Source organism: Strigops habroptila, chromosome 4, assembly GCF_004027225.2.
Source record: "Strigops habroptila isolate Jane chromosome 4, bStrHab1.2.pri, whole genome shotgun sequence".
NCBI lineage: Eukaryota > Metazoa > Chordata > Aves > Psittaciformes > Psittacidae > Strigops > Strigops habroptila.
In genome coordinates, this window is record NC_046358.1 from 49,698,585 (window position 1) to 49,714,985 (window position 16,401).

At 47.0% G+C, this 16,401-nt stretch overlaps 2 protein-coding genes across 5 annotated transcripts in view; one reads left to right on the forward strand and one right to left on the reverse strand.

Moving 5' to 3' along the window:
• The window catches only part of AP2A2 (adaptor related protein complex 2 subunit alpha 2), a 50,098-nt gene extending 46,730 nt beyond the window's left edge, over positions 1-3,368 (forward strand). For all 4 annotated transcript variants that reach the window (XM_030482711.1, XM_030482713.1, XM_030482712.1 and 1 more), the window contains one exon: positions 672-3,368. In XM_030482711.1, the coding sequence (XP_030338571.1) occupies positions 672-749 (78 nt within the window). In that variant the 3' untranslated portion in view covers positions 750-3,368. The remainder of the gene's footprint in view (positions 1-671) is intronic.
• A 1,364-nt stretch (positions 3,369-4,732) lies between these two features.
• Positions 4,733-16,401, reverse strand: part of MUC6 (mucin 6, oligomeric mucus/gel-forming) — a 60,242-nt gene continuing 48,573 nt past the window's right edge. Inside the window, exons 35-42 of the mRNA XM_030482710.1 lie at positions 15,498-15,938; positions 13,058-13,493; positions 12,075-12,523; positions 9,624-10,070; positions 8,814-9,092; positions 7,601-7,924; positions 6,286-6,388; positions 4,733-4,951 (exon numbers count right to left, since the gene is read on the reverse strand). Coding sequence (XP_030338570.1) covers positions 4,774-4,951; positions 6,286-6,388; positions 7,601-7,924; positions 8,814-9,092; positions 9,624-10,070; positions 12,075-12,523; positions 13,058-13,493; positions 15,498-15,938 — 2,657 coding nt within the window. The 3' untranslated portion in view covers positions 4,733-4,773. The remainder of the gene's footprint in view (positions 4,952-6,285; positions 6,389-7,600; positions 7,925-8,813; positions 9,093-9,623; positions 10,071-12,074; positions 12,524-13,057; positions 13,494-15,497; positions 15,939-16,401) is intronic.

Here is a 16,401-nt window from a genome sequence, read left to right on the forward strand (position 1 = left end):
GCAGCTGGTCCTGGCCCAGTTTGGTAAGCTGCTTATTCATAGCAGTTCTGTTCCCTATTGGAAGAGAGCATTGTGTCATTCCAGTCTATCTGTGGATTCTTACCTTCTCTTGAAGGTTGAAAACATTTTATGTTTCTGTTTTGTGCACTTGGACAAGATTAAGTCATTTGCCATTTTAAATTAATAGAAGAATTATTATTAAAAGATTAAACATAACAAATGAATGCAGTGTTAAGAATATTTTTCACAAGCATTTTGGTAGAGGTTTTACTGAAGTTAACTGAGGACTGAAAAGTTTTGGGTTGTGAGTCTTGGGTGACAGGTCTCCTATTTTCTTCAGAAGTGGTGGTAGAGATTCTTCAGGCTTTCCCTACAACATTTACTCCTCTTAAAGAACAATTTTGGATAACATCTTGCTGTTAAAGCCTAAATATGTTAGAACAATGGTACAAAGCCTGTCAACAAGGGTTTGGAGATGTATTCCAGCCTATGATTTGAAAAAGCTGTACTAAGTGGCTGGCTGCTTTTGAATGTTTTAACTTAAGGTCTTTTTCCTACCAAATCTAGCAAAACAAGGAAAATATAACTGGTAGCTTTTGCTAGTTGACTGTGCATTCATTTAATGCCAAACTATGTTTAAAAACTAAATAATATTGTATGTTCTTTTTCAGATGTATAGGCTCACACTACGAACAAGTAAAGAAGCTGTATCTCAGAGATTATGTGAATTGCTGTCAGAACAGTTTTAATATTAACCATGTCAGTTTGGTTTTCTTCCATTTATATCACTGTCATCATACTGCAAATAAATGTCTTGTACATCACTGTCTGAGTACTGCAATGTTAACCATTATCAGCTCCCTGCCTTATTAGGACTTGACCCTTGTTTGAAATTAAGACTATAAAATGTACAGTATGGGGAAGTGACTTTTCACATTAAAAATGGCTTTTAGTGTGTTACACAAAGGGTGTGTGGGCTCTCTTGTGCTCCTTTTTTTTTTTTTTTTTTTTTTTTCCCCTCTTTGCAGAGGTCCAGCATTTAAATTCATTAAAGGGAAATTTATTTAGATGTGGTAACCAAGGATTTCAGCTGGAAAGGGCTAGTAATGTTCTGCCTTAAGGAGCACCTGCTAAAGCACTCAGCTCTGAGCTGAAAGAAACCAATGTAATGCTGCTCAGTAAAATTCAGATGTTAATGTAGAGTCAAACTTTATAAAGTGCAACATTGCCAGAAGTCTTGTACTGGTTGGAAGGGCGTATATGTTTGAATCTGATTCACATGACCATTTGTGTTGAGTGCCACCAATCTTTGTATTTGAAAAAAGCCACAGGACCGGAGTCTGAAAGTATTAATCTTGTAGTCCTTCACATCTAAATGTTTTGTGATCTTTGGGAAGTGGGTTGAACACAAAAGCTGTTCTTAATCCTTCTGCTTATCTCAGTGAGGTGAGCTGCTCTGGTAGGTGATGAACAGGTACATGTTTATTCGTGGTTAGTCAAAGTAAGGTTAAATATTCTCTTCTGTGTTTTTTGTTTCCCATCAGACTTAGCAAGTAGTAGTCCTAATGATATAACTAACTACAGGGTCTGGTATTGTATAAAAGGAGAAGTGGGAAGAAGTGGGCTCCTGAAAGGCTGTGAGGAGCGCTCTTTTAGATGAAAATGTAATTTTAAACAATGTTTTTCTCCAATGCACAGTAATGTTAAAACTTGAGAGGTTGAATAACTGGTATTTGAACAGTTTGCTGTCTGTCAGTGGTGGTAAAAATACCCAACATGGTGTAGAAGACTTGTATTGAGACTGAGAGCATGCAGAAGGCCCAAAATGGTCAGCTTGTATAGTGTTTTTTACAACCAAAGCCTTTGTAATATGTTCCACATCAGCAAACTCTGCAGCCTCTCTGCAGAAGAAATTGGGTGCAAATTTGACTCACACTGTTCAAGCCTAAAGGTGTTCCAGAGGCTGCTCAAACTAAGCAGGTAAGGTTGCGCAGTTAGAAACTGGGGGTGACTTGCCAGCGTGTGCTTCAGGTCACAATGAATGAAGTCAGCTACTGCTGACTACATGAGAAGTGAACCTCAGATCAAGATTTCCTCATGGTTATTTCAAGGAAGTTTGGGACTGGTGTCTCAGCACATGCAGGCAAGTATGCCCATGAAATTAAGAGTGGTAGCAATGAACATTGAAAATGTGTTTAAATGAGGCTCCTGTCATGCTGCCCAGTGCACAGCAGGGGACAGGATTCTACTTGTTTGGGTGTGCCTTGCTTTTTAATTCAGTGCTTTCAGCTGAATGATGGAAGAGGGTGATTACAATTTGGTTTGGTTGAAGGCTAGTGATGGTACTTGAGTACAAGTGAAAAAAGGGGAGCAAAGATTTGGATGTGGGGTGTGGATTTTGGGAGATATTTTTGGTTTGTTTTTCCAGAAATGACTGGTAGTTGTGGCTGTTGTGACTAAAAATTTGGGTAGAGACCTGGTCTCTCTGTGAAAGTTCTGTTGAGGTGCTTTTGTGGCCTTTCGGTGGCTAATCAAGACTCTTGGATCACAAACATTCCTTGAAAATCTTCATGAGCAGTTCCTACAGCAAGGTCAGGCAGTTGGCAAAATACTAGTGGGCTATCTTATGTTGTGTCTTGTTGCTACTGTATGTCTCTTCATTAGTCCTGTTACCTTAACCATGCTGTTGACTGCTACATTAAACGTCTGATGTGCTGAACTGAAGGGAGTCTTAGCAAAGACAGGGGAGCAGCTTCTATTTCACTTTTCCCACTCCTCTTGTGTATCTGTCCCCCTGAAAACTGTCTATGCCCTCATTAAAGGACACCTTGAGACACTGCGCTACTTCAGTTCACTTTGCTTTGGTTCAAGCTGTGCTAAAATGTGCATTTAAAATATGGGAAGGAGGGGGGTAAGGGAAAGTGTCTTTTTCAGTGGTGACTGTGTTAAGCTTATGATTGTTCACACATTGTATTAAACGTCAGCTCAATGAAGCCATGAGCAGAAAAGTGAACAAGTTAAAGACAAATACTTGATTTTTTTATTTTTTTTTTTTTGTGAATGATGGTTAACTTAACCAAAGTGATGTATCCTGTCAAGCAGACAAAGTAATTTCTGCAGTAAACAGTGTTATTGTTTTTAAGTACAGTATTTTCTGGCATTGACGTGAAAATAACTGAATAGCAAAACAGGTAGCATATGTTCATTCTTGACCTACACTCCAGTATGTAACATTAATGGTGATTGTCTTATTTGTATAAAACAAAGTTCTGTCAAATTAAGTGGAGAATTTTCATATAGAAGACTATATATTAGACTATATTCATCAGAAGAACGTATTAAGATTAAATAAATGATTAGAACAGTAACCAAACTGTCTTTTTCTTTTTTTTTCTTTTTTTTTTTTTTTTTTTTTTCTGGGGGCATGGAAGTGTAAAGAACACTTGCATTGAATGGTTGTTGGGGAACAACAGTTGATATGTAATGGTAAATTGCTTTCTGCAAACTACTGGTGCATTGTGTTCAGTTGAGCCTTACCCAGCCTGCGGATCTCTGCTCCCCCAGGGAGTTTGTTTATGGCTTTTTGTGGGGGGGGAAACCCACAGCAAACCCAAACAACAAAGTAACTGTGATGTGAAATGGCGTACAGTGTTAACAACAGTAAGTATATTAAGAATAGAAGCTGCAATACACTGGTGTAGCAGTGGGGTATGGTTGAGGCTATGAAGTGCACACCTGTATTACACGCAGGACTTGTAAAAATGTTGACACTGTAAAAGATAATCTGAAGTGCTAAATAACCACACTCAAGCTTTAAATGTATGGTGCAGATTCTTAGTACTTCTCTAAAACTTGCTAAAAGAAGAAAAAATACCTGGACACTACGAGCTTTTGTGCATTCATATAACTTTGTCTTAACTGAATTGCAAACAAAGAGTAAAGAATACTCCACTAGCAGCAAGTAGATGTCGCTTCTGAGTGAACTACCTGTGTCTTGTTAAGACACGTGGTCTTTGATTCCTTGGAGGGAAATGCCCTGCAGAATTCTGCTTTGTCCAAAATGCACTATGCGTCTCTGTTAATGATGTTTCTAGAAATGTCCCACCACATTAAGGGTGCATTTAGAAACCCCAGAGTTACATTTCTGTTCAAGTAGCGCCGTGCTTTCTGACAGCAGCTGGGTACGGATTACAAGCACAAGTGCTGTGTCCACTCAAAAGGCAGGAAACGGATCACCTCAATGGTCTCCCAGTGAAGCAATGGGCCATTACGCAGGCCCTCATTCAACTGTAATGAACCTAACGGACTATTTTGTATTAAAATAACTGGTCAAATAAAGAGATTAAGTTTGCAAATTCAATTCCTTCTACTTTATTTGAAAGTCAAATTTCTGTTACTGTGCTATGCATAGGCCAGTTTTTAGCCTCTGGTTAAATATTGCCCTCAGCAAGGCCAGACTGTCCCCTGCCATGGTCTTCTCTTCCAGCCCCCACCCTGCCCATGCTTTTTTTCCTCCCCTTCACACCCCCTGAATCTCCTCCCTATCAGGAATTTTATCGGTTAAGTTCACTGATGCTCCAGGTGGCTGCTCAGGATGCTTCACTGCACGGCTGTCCTGTATAATCAATACAAGGGAACTCCAGCAATGAGCAGTCACTGTGGAAGTAGTAAATTGTGATTAGTGTTTAATTTAAAAAAAAAAAAAACAAAAAAAAAAGAGACAAAAAAAAAAAACCAACCAAAAGAGATGTCTGAGGCCAGCTGGAGCTCTGGCTAGTGTATGCAACTGTCAAAGTCACAAACACAGCCACTAAATACAATTATTTCTCTCATGAGCCTTTCTCCAGGGTTATCTGGGTCTTGGCATGGCAGCTGAAGTTCCTTCTTAAGAAGCTCAAGTGGCCTACAGCAGCCACATGCTGTGTTGATGACCATCTCCTCAACATTCAACCTGTTTGGAAGAGAACATCAGGATTTGTATGCAGCATTGTAGGCTTTCAGCTTTTCAAGTAGTTGAATGTTACTTTTTTTCTTATGGTGGAATGTTTAGAGGAAAGAGCACGACCTTAAGAGTCTAAGGTTCTGTCAGCTACAGAACTAAAACACTACAGCAGCTGACTCTGGTCTTGGTTCTTATGATGAATGCTGTAAGAGTTTAGGTGTGCTGAGCTTCTGCCTTCCTTTTTGAGAATGAACTTTCAAAGGGCTTGGAGCTATTAGACCTCAGACCTCCCTGGAAAACTGATAGGGTTTGATTTCTGCATTCTCCTTTTTGCACTTCAGAAAATCATAAAGTATACTGGAATTTTTTTAAAAACTGTGTACTTAGAGCTTGTGAAAGGCCTCTGGCATATGATTTGTTAACAAAGATGCTAAATGGCAACATATTTTTGTTAAAATCTCTCTAAAGGGGAGAAGTCTGCTCGGTTTCAATAAAAACGGTTTTTTAACCACAACTTTCTTAGTGATTGTGATGAACCTTTAACTCTTAGAAACACTTCCTCCTGGCTTCCCAGCCCTCTTAAACTCTGAAGATTAAAAATCAGTCATTTTGTTTTCAAAATGCTGGGGAACACCTGAACTCCCTTTGAAGGGGATAGCTCATGGCTTCAGCATAGATTTAAAGTAGTTAATGCAAAAGCAAAACCCTTCAGTGCTTCCCTATTCGTGACCATTGTGTTTACTTGGATTATTGGGACTATAACTGTTTATTTCCCAAATAACTGAACTCTGTAATACTGCTGCAGCGGGTTTAGTTTCATTGAAGCCTCAATTCTCTATCTGAAGAGTCTCCTAATGAGCAAGCAGAACTGCAGAGACTGACAACACACTATAAAATATCCCTGAATTACACTATTAGGAACACATAGACAACTGAAGTGATGCTACATTGAGCTGAGAAATTCCTTATTTTGCTGCCTTGGCTATTTGAAAACAGGTAGTTGTAGCCTAACTGACCCTTTCTATCTTCTTAAAAACAAACCAACTAACCAACAACAAAGCAGCTCTCAAAACCTGCAGCACTTACGTCTGGGGTTTTTAAAAAAACTTAAGGAATTGAGACAACATTCCTTGCTTAAATTATAAATCCCTATGTGCTAAATGACCTTATTAGCATTGTTTGTAGTTAGCTGACTTATGCTGCAATATTTAATTACTAGGTAGATGCCAACCACATTTTCCCCCCTGAATTAGAATGGTAGTTAACAAATATTACTACTTACAGATGGCCAAATAACACAAGGGAACAACTTTAGTACCACATAATCTCTCAACTGTCCTTACTTTGTTGAGGATGGACATGATCCTTCACAGCGGCTTAAAGTGACATTTGTAGAACAGCCTTTGTAAGTTATTTTTTCTTCATACTCGATTTCTCTACAGCGCTCTGTCAAATGTAAGAGAAAAATTATAGCAGAAATTTATCTTAGTTGTCATGAATGACCTTTGCCTCCATACTCAGTTTCATGGAAAACCATTCCTACTGCATGAGACAATTAACAAGTTGCAAGTGAGTAACACAGCAAGAGGTTTTAAACTAGGCACAGAAGATGCATGAGGGGATTGCCCTAGAGAACAAGCAAGAAAATGCAAGTCACTAGAATTGCAAATGAGAAAAAAAAAAAAAAAAACCAACCCCTGTAAAGAATAGAGTGCAAATTCAGACCAGCAGGAAAAAAGTCTAATTCACTGATGAGAACACAAAGATGCAAATAAAACAACCAGCTGGCTAATTCTGGTGGAATTATTTCTGGTTCACAGACTTTATAACAGATCTTACTTATTTGAAAGATGCTGAATGTAAACATTTTAATGATTGATTCATTTATTTATAGGCAGCCAGAAGTAGACAACTTAGATGCCTGCCTGAGGTCATCTTACCTTACTAGATAGAATGCGTAATACTGCATAGCAGGTAATGATTAGGTGTATGATCTTGCATTTTCTCATGACTTGAAGCTGAACACTAGCCCTTGATGAAGCAAAGAGCTGACTGAAAACACAGGTTTTCCGAAGAGTTTAAAGGTAGTATTTGATGTTTAGATTAAGGGAAATGAGGATATTGAATACTATGAAGGCAACTTATGTGCTTCTTGCCCTGCTCCTATACAATGCTCTGTATTCCTCTCAAGTTACTCATCCTTGCTTCACCCTCAAGGTACATCACTATACCTTGAAAACTGAGAAAAGAGTATCCTGAAGGAGAGAGACAAAAAAAAACTAAAGTGAGCAGAAAGAGTTTATGACAGCTAAGAGGAGGACTGACAGGTAAGTCAGGAGATAACCTGTCCTAATAAAAGGTATTTTTCTTACAGTGCTTAACTGGGATTTTAAGATTAAAACCCAAATGATTCTGTAACTCTCCTGAGCATCCTTTCAGCCTCCTTAACTCTGACTTTTTCATGTTTACATCAGTATATAGCAGGGAACCTGTTGTTATGAAATCAAAATAACTGGAGAAATGAAAAAAAGATGGAACCAATCCATACATATAGTATCATACCAAAGAATATGTAATGTAAGAATTCATACACTTGTGAAAGAGAATATGTGCTAAAACCAAAAACCTGACATAGGAGATGATACGGCTATACTTTACCTTGTGGCACTGTTAATGGGACAGCAGAAGACAACGATGTTGACAGTCTAGTGGTGAAAGGAGGTGATGTAGTGCGGGTAGTGGTTAGTGTTGTTGTGTGCAGAGAAGTCCTTTCTACTGACTCTGTAGAAGCAGTAGTAACAACACTGGGAGCAAAAGAAATTGTCGTAGACAAAATGGTTGGGATCAAAACTGGAGTGGATGTGGCAGAGATGCTGGTAGGAACTATTAATGAAGATGTCTTGCCATGTGGAGTAAATGTGGTGTTTGGGGAGGAAAAATAGGTAGTGCTCTCAGCAGACCTAAAGGTGGAAGTAGTGAGGGGTGTAGGCTTAGGGCTGGTTATTGGGGCCACAGGGAAGGAGACTGTGGAGGTAGCAGTAGGTGGAAGCCGGGTGCTGAGTGGGCTGCTGGGAACAGGCGTGGAGCTGGGACTTGGAGACGTCCTTGTGTGGGGGACCTCTGTGCTGCTTGTGGTGATGGCCTCTGTGGAGACAGAGGTCCTGGAGGTGCTGCTGGCAGAGGTGGTGGCGGTGGTCTTCTGTGTGGTCACGGGTGGCACGATGTGTGGCACGGTTGTCTCTGTGTGGGTGAAGGCTGCCGGGAGGAAAGCACACATTGACCCACAGTGGTAGACCAAGAGGGGAAAGGAAAGGAGGTGGCTAGAAGCACTGAGCTGGGAGCATGTGCAAGAAAAGCAGAGTTTTGTATGACAAGAGAAAGAGTTGAGTTTCTGTTTCCTTCCCCAAGTCCCCCTCTCCTGCTTAGACCCATTCGGGGGCCAATGTGTGTGCCAGTCAGCAAGGGGTTTACCCTGGCTGCATGCTAAATGCCCATCCAGCTGCTCGCTTACTCCCCCATCAGCAGGAATGGGGATAGAATCAGAAGTGCAACTAAAGTGAGAGCAACTACCAAAACAAGTGCCCAAGCAGTCTGTGCAGCTATGAAATAAGGGTGGGAGGAAGGAAGGGTGGAAGGAGGGAAGAAAAGATGGAAATGTGAGAGCTGGGAAGATGAGCACAGCAAAGGAAAGGACAGGAGGAAGCCTTACCAGGCTGAGAGGAGATCAGCCATGTTGAGGACATGGCTGAGGAGGGGGAAGATGCAGGTGAAGGAGTTGGGCTGGTTTTGGCTGTGGAGGGTACAGAGGACTCTGTTGCAGGTGACTCTCTTGGAGCACTTGTCGTTGGGGAAGACGGCTTCAGCTGCAGGGTTGTAAGTGTTGGCATGGGGCTGGTGGTTGGGGCTGAGGTGGAGGAGACTGTGGAAGTAGCAGTAGGTGGAAGCTGGGTGCTGAGCGGGCTGCTGGGGACAGGCATGGAACTGGGACTTGGAGGCATCCTTGTGTGGGGGACCTCTGTGCTGCTTGTGGTGATGGCCTCTGTGGAGACAGAGGTCCTGGAGGTGCTGCTGGCAGAGGTGGTGGCGGTGGTCTTCTGCGTGGTCACGGGTGGCACGATGTGTGGCACGGTTGTCTCTGTGTGGGGGAAGGCTGCAGGGAGGAAAGCGCGGGTTAACTGAGGGTGACCGGGTAAGAGGGGAAGCAAAGGCAATAGCCAAAAGTCCTGGCCTGTGGGCATGTGCAAGAAAGGCTGAGTCTTGCTGTACGGAGTCTTGCCAGGCAAGAGGGAGGAGTGGGTCTCTGCCTTCTGTCCTCCTCCTCCAACCCAGCTTGTCCTCCAAAACACGGACAAAGACAGCACCTGAAGGGTGCCTTCCAACATGCAAGCACCCTCCGCCTCTCCAAGGAGAGAAGCCTCTTCAAATGTGTGTGTCTTCCTCAAAGGAACAGGCACAGTGTAACGACTGCCCCCTCCAGACAGTAGGCCAGGCTCTGCTGGAGAGACCTGTGCCCCACAGCCTTTTCCAAGGCAGGCCATGCCATAGTACGGATGCCAAAGGAAGCAGGAACAGAGGGCAACTACTAAAACAGCCTGTGCTGCTTGGAAGGAATTAAGGGAGGAGGGATGGAAGCCTGATAGGTGAGAACAGAAGGCAGAGCACTTTGAAGGGCAGGAGGTACCCTTACCAGGCTGAGAAGAGATCAGCCATGTTGAGGACATGGCTGAGGAGGGGGAAGATGCAGGTGAAGGAGTTGGGCTGGTTTTGGCTGTGGAGGGTACAGAGGACTCTGTTGCAGCTGACTCTCTTGGAGCACTTGTCGTTGGGGAAGACTGCCTCAGCCGTAGGGTTGTAGGTGTTGGCTTGGGGCTGGTGGTTGGGGTCACAGTGGAGGAGACTGTGGAAGTAGCAGTAGGTGGAAGCCAGGTGCTGAGTGGGCTGCTGGGAACAGGCGTGGAGCTGGGACTTGGAGACGTCCTTGTGTGGGGGACCTCTGTGCTGCTTGTGGTGATGGCCTCTGTGGAGACAGAGGTCCTGGAGGTGCTGCTGGCAGAGGTGGTGGTGGTGGTCTTCTGCGTGGTCACGGGTGGCACGATGTGTGGCACGGTTGTCTCTGTGTGGGTGAAGGCTGCAGGGAGGAAAGCGCGGGTTAACTGAGGGTGACTGGGTAAGAGGGGAAGCAAAGGCGATGGGCAGAAGTCCCGGGCTCAGGGCACATGCAAGAAAATCAGCCTCATTACACACGGTATCTTGCAGGGTAAGGGGAAGGATGGGCTTCTGTTTCCTTTCCTAAGGCTCCCAATCCTGCTTAGAGCCATTCAGGGCCAATGTGTGTGCCAGTCAGCAGTGGGTTGGTCCTGGCTGAATGCTAAGTGCTCAACAGCCGCTTCCTCACTTCCCCATCAACAGGAATGGGGAGATAATTAGAAGTGCAGAAGCCAAAAATCCCACATGCATCCAGGCACTGACAGTTTCCAGAACTGAAGAAACTGAAGGAAAACAAACTAAAACCCCCACAAGGTGCAAAAGGAATCACCATCTTCCACAAGAGACCAAAGCCCAGCCAGTCTCCCAGCAATGGGTATGGCGTCCTTGGTATGGAGAACCAACTTGGTGCCTCACTTTGCATCAGGTATCCTGGCTGTGTCAACGACCAACATTTTGCCTACTCTTTTACCCACATTGTAACATACAGGAGGAATAACAGAGAAGACCTGGATGCTGTGCATGCACTCCACAGCAACACCTAAAGCATAGGTGCTATCAACACTGATGAGGACATGCATCTACAAGAGGACTAGACAACCTGCTGGGAACAAAAATTAGATCCATCCCACTCACAGTCTACCAGGACCCAAGTTGACCAAAGGCAGAGGGAACGGATGGCTAATAGCCAAAACAAATACACAGCTGCCATATGGTTCAAGAGGGGAATAATGAATGGATGGATGAATGGATGGACTGAACAAAGGAAAAATGAAGCAAGCTTGAAAGCTGGGAACAGAAGGCAGGGCAGGAGGCAGCCATACCAGGCTGAGAGATCAGCTGCGTTGAGGACATGGTTGAGGAGGGGGAAGATGCAGGCAAAGACACTGGGCTGGTTTTGGCTGTGGAGGCTACAGAGGACTCTGTTGCAGCTGACTCTCTTGGAGCACTTGTCGTTAGGGAAGACGTCTTTGGCCATAGGGTTGTAGGTGTTGGCTTGGGGCTGGTGGTTGGGGCCACAGTGGAGGAGACTGTGGAAGTAGCAGTAGGTGGAAGCCAGGTGCTGAGTGGGCTGCTGGGAACAGGCGTGGAGCTGGGACTTGGAGACGTCCTTGTGTGGGGGACCTTTGTGCTGCTTGTGGTGATGGCCTCTGTGGAGACAGAGGTCCTGGAGGTGCTGCTGGCAGAGGTGGTGGCAATGGTCTTCTGCGTGGTCACAGGTGGCACGATGTGTGGCACGGTTGTCTCTGTGTGGGTGAAGGCTGCAGGGAGGAAACCACGGGTCAACTGAGGGTGACCGGGAAGGAGGGGAAGGCAAAGGTGGTGGGCTAAAGTCCTGGCCTGTGGGCATGTGCAAGAAAGGCAGAGTCTTGCTGTACAGAGTCTTGCCAGGCAAGAGGGAGGAGTGGGTCTCTGCCTTCTACCTTCCTCCTCCAACCAGCATGTCCCCCAAAACAGGGGCACAAAGACAGCACCTGAAGAGTGACTTCCAACAGGCAAGCACCCTCTGCCTCTCCAGGAAGTGAAGCTTCTCCAACTAGGTGTGTTTCCCTTAAAGAAACAGGCACAGTGTAACGACTGCCCCGTCCAGACAGTAGGCCAGGCTGTGTGGGAGAAACCTGTACCCCATGGCCAATACCGAAGTTGGCCATAGCTAAATACTTATGCCAATGGAAGCAGGATTGGAGGGCAATCAACAAAGCAAATGCAGTGTCTTTTGCTGCTATGATGGATGTCAGGTAGGAAGAATAGAAGTGTGGGTGGGATAAAGGAAGTGGGCCTAGTAGAAATGAATGTTGGGTGGGAGAAAGCAAAAATGGAGGGAAGGATGTAGAGAGAGATGGATTAAAGGATAGTAGGAAGGATGGAAACATTAACAGCTTGGAAGATAACTCAGAGCAGTGATAAGGACAGGAGGGAGCCTTACCGGGCTGAGAAGAGATCAGCCATGTTGAGGAAATGGTTGAGGAGGGGGAAGATGCAGGTGAAGGAGTTGAGCTAGTTTTGGCTGTGGAGGGTACAGAGGACTCTGTTGCAGGTGACTCTCTTGGAGCACTTGCTGTCAGGGAGGACGGCTTCAGCCATAGGGTTGTAGGTGTTGGCTTGGGGCTGGTGGTTGGGGCCACAGTGGAGGAGACTGTGGAGGTAGCAGTAGGTGAAAGCCGGGTGCTGAGTGGGCTGCTGGGAACAGGCGTGGAGCTGGGACTTGGAGACGTCCTTGTGTGGGGGACCTCTGTGCTGCTTGTGGTGATGGCCTCTGTGGAGACAGAGGTCCTGGAGGTGCTGCTGGCAGCGGTGGTGGCGGTGGTCTTCTGCGTGGTCACGGGTGGCACGATGTGTGGCACGGTTGTCTCTGTGTGGGGGAAGGCTGCAGGGAGGAAAGCGCGGGTTAACTGAGGGTGACCGGGTAAGAGGGGAAGCAAAGGCAATAGCCAAAAGTCCTGGCCTGTGGGCATGTGCAAGAAAGGCTGAGTCTTGCTGTACGGAGTCTTGCCAGGCAAGAGGGAGGAGTGGGTCTCTGCCTTCTGTCCTCCTCCTCCAACCCAGCTTGTCCTCCAAAACACAGACAAAGACAGCACCTGAAGGGTGCCTTCCAACATGCAAGCACCCTCCGCCTCTCCAAGGAGAGAAGCCTCTTCAAATGTGTGTGTCTTCCTCAAAGGAACAGGCACAGTGTAACGACTGCCCCCTCCAGACAGTAGGCCAGGCTCTGCTGGAGAGACCTGTGCCCCACAGCCTTTTCCAAGGCAGGCCATGCCATAGTACTGATGCCAAAGGAAGCAGGAACAGAGGGCAACTACTAAAACAGCCTGTGCTGCTTGGAAGGAATTAAGGGAGGAGGGATGGAAGCCTGATAGGTGAGAACAGAAGGCAGAGCACTTTGAAGGGCAGGAGGTACCCTTACCAGGCTGAGAAGAGATCAGCCATGTTGAGGACATGGCTGAGGAGGGGGAAGATGCAGGTGAAGGAGTTGGGCTGGTTTTGGCTGTGGAGGGTACAGAGGACTCTGTTGCAGCTGACTCTCTTGGAGCACTTGTCGTTGGGGAAGACTGCCTCAGCCGTAGGGTTGTAGGTGTTGGCTTGGGGCTGGTGGTTGGGGTCACAGTGGAGGAGACTGTGGAAGTAGCAGTAGGTGGAAGCCAGGTGCTGAGTGGGCTGCTGGGAACAGGTGTGGAGCTGGGACTTGGAGACGTCCTTGTGTGGGGGACCTCTGTGCTGCTTGTGGTGATGGCCTCTGTGGAGACAGAGGTCCTGGAGGTGCTGCTGGCAGAGGTGGTGGTGGTGGTCTTCTGCGTGGTCACGGGTGGCACGATGTGTGGCACGGTTGTCTCTGTGTGGGTGAAGGCTGCAGGGAGGAAAGCGCGGGTTAACTGAGGGTGACTGGGTAAGAGGGGAAGCAAAGGCGATGGGCAGAAGTCCCGGGCTCAGGGCACATGCAAGAAAATCAGCCTCATTACACACGGTATCTTGCAGGGTAAGGGGAAGGATGGGCTTCTGTTTCCTTTCCTAAGGCTCCCAATCCTGCTTAGAGCCATTCAGGGCCAATGTGTGTGCCAGTCAGCAGTGGGTTGGTCCTGGCTGAATGCTAAGTGCTCAACAGCCGCTTCCTCACTTCCCCATCAACAGGAATGGGGAGATAATCAGAAGTGCAGAAGCCAAAAATCCCACATGCATCCAGGCACTGACAGTTTCCAGAACTGAAGAAACTGAAGGAAAACAAACTAAAACCCCCACAAGGTGCAAAAGGAATCACCATCTTCCACAAGAGACCAAAGCCCAGCCAGTCTCCCAGCAATGGGTATGGCGTCCTTGGTATGGAGAACCAACTTGGTGCCTCACTTTGCATCAGGTATCCTGGCTGTGTCAACGACCAACATTTTGCCTACTCTTTTACCCACATTGTAACATACAGGAGGAATAACAGAGAAGACCTGGATGCTGTGCATGCACTCCACAGCAACACCTAAAGCATAGGTGCTATCAACACTGATGAGGACATGCATCTACAAGAGGACTAGACAACCTGCTGGGAACAAAAATTAGATCCATCCCACTCACAGTCTACCAGGACCCAAGTTGACCAAAGGCAGAGGGAACGGATGGCTAATAGCCAAAACAAATACACAGCTGCCATATGGTTCAAGAGGGGAATAATGAATGGATGGATGAATGGATGGACTGAACAAAGGAAAAATGAAGCAAGCTTGAAAGCTGGGAACAGAAGGCAGGGCAGGAGGCAGCCATACCAGGCTGAGAGATCAGCTGCGTTGAGGACATGGTTGAGGAGGGGGAAGATGCAGGCAAAGACACTGGGCTGGTTTTGGCTGTGGAGGCTACAGAGGACTCTGTTGCAGCTGACTCTCTTGGAGCACTTGTCGTTAGGGAAGACGTCTTTGGCCATAGGGTTGTAGGTGTTGGCTTGGGGCTGGTGGTTGGGGCCACAGTGGAGGAGACTGTGGAAGTAGCAGTAGGTGGAAGCCAGGTGCTGAGTGGGCTGCTGGGAACAGGCGTGGAGCTGGGACTTGGAGACGTCCTTGTGTGGGGGACCTTTGTGCTGCTTGTGGTGATGGCCTCTGTGGAGACAGAGGTCCTGGAGGTGCTGCTGGCAGAGGTGGTGGCAATGGTCTTCTGCGTGGTCACAGGTGGCACGATGTGTGGCACGGTTGTCTCTGTGTGGGTGAAGGCTGCAGGGAGGAAACCACGGGTCAACTGAGGGTGACCGGGAAGGAGGGGAAGGCAAAGGTGGTGGGCTAAAGTCCTGGCCTGTGGGCATGTGCAAGAAAGGCAGAGTCTTGCTGTACAGAGTCTTGCCAGGCAAGAGGGAGGAGTGGGTCTCTGCCTTCTACCTTCCTCCTCCAACCAGCATGTCCCCCAAAACAGGGGCACAAAGACAGCACCTGAAGAGTGACTTCCAACAGGCAAGCACCCTCTGCCTCTCCAGGAAGTGAAGCTTCTCCAACTAGGTGTGTTTCCCTTAAAGAAACAGGCACAGTGTAACGACTGCCCCGTCCAGACAGTAGGCCAGGCTGTGTGGGAGAAACCTGTACCCCATGGCCAATACCGAAGTTGGCCATAGCTAAATACTTATGCCAATGGAAGCAGGATTGGAGGGCAATCAACAAAGCAAATGCAGTGTCTTTTGCTGCTATGATGGATGTCAGGTAGGAAGAATAGAAGTGTGGGTGGGATAAAGGAAGTGGGCCTAGTAGAAATGAATGTTGGGTGGGAGAAAGCAAAAATGGAGGGAAGGATGTAGAGAGAGATGGATTAAAGGATAGTAGGAAGGATGGAAACATTAACAGCTTGGAAGATAACTCAGAGCAGTGATAAGGACAGGAGGGAGCCTTACCGGGCTGAGAAGAGATCAGCCATGTTGAGGACATGGTTGAGGAGGGGGAAGATGCAGGTGAAGGAGTTGAGCTAGTTTTGGCTGTGGAGGGTACAGAGGACTCTGTTGCAGGTGACTCTCTTGGAGCACTTGCTGTCAGGGAGGACGGCTTCAGCCATAGGGTTGTAGGTGTTGGCTTGGGGCTGGTGGTTGGGGCCACAGTGGAGGAGACTGTGGAGGTAGCAGTAGGTGAAAGCCGGGTGCTGAGTGGGCTGCTGGGAACAGGCGTGGAGCTGGGACTTGGAGACGTCCTTGTGTGGGGGACCTCTGTGCTGCTTGTGGTGATGGCCTCTGTGGAGACAGAGGTCCTGGAGGTGCTGCTGGCAGCGGTGGTGGCGGTGGTCTTCTGCGTGGTCACGGGTGGCACGATGTGTGGCACGGTTGTCTCTGTGTGGGGGAAGGCTGCAGGGAGGAAAGCGCGGGTTAACTGAGGGTGACCGGGTAAGAGGGGAAGCAAAGGCAATAGCCAAAAGTCCTGGCCTGTGGGCATGTGCAAGAAAGGCTGAGTCTTGCTGTACGGAGTCTTGCCAGGCAAGAGGGAGGAGTGGGTCTCTGCCTTCTGTCCTCCTCCTCCAACCCAGCTTGTCCTCCAAAACACAGACAAAGACAGCACCTGAAGGGTGCCTTCCAACATGCAAGCACCCTCCGCCTCTCCAAGGAGAGAAGCCTCTTCAAATGTGTGTGTCTTCCTCAAAGGAACAGGCACAGTGTAACGACTGCCCCCTCCAGACAGTAGGCCAGGCTCTGCTGGAGAGACCTGTGCCCCACAGCCTTTTCCAAGGCAGGCCATGCCATAGTACTGATGCCAAAGGAAGCAGGAACAGAGGGCAACTACTAAAACAGCCTGTGCTGCTTGGAAGGAATT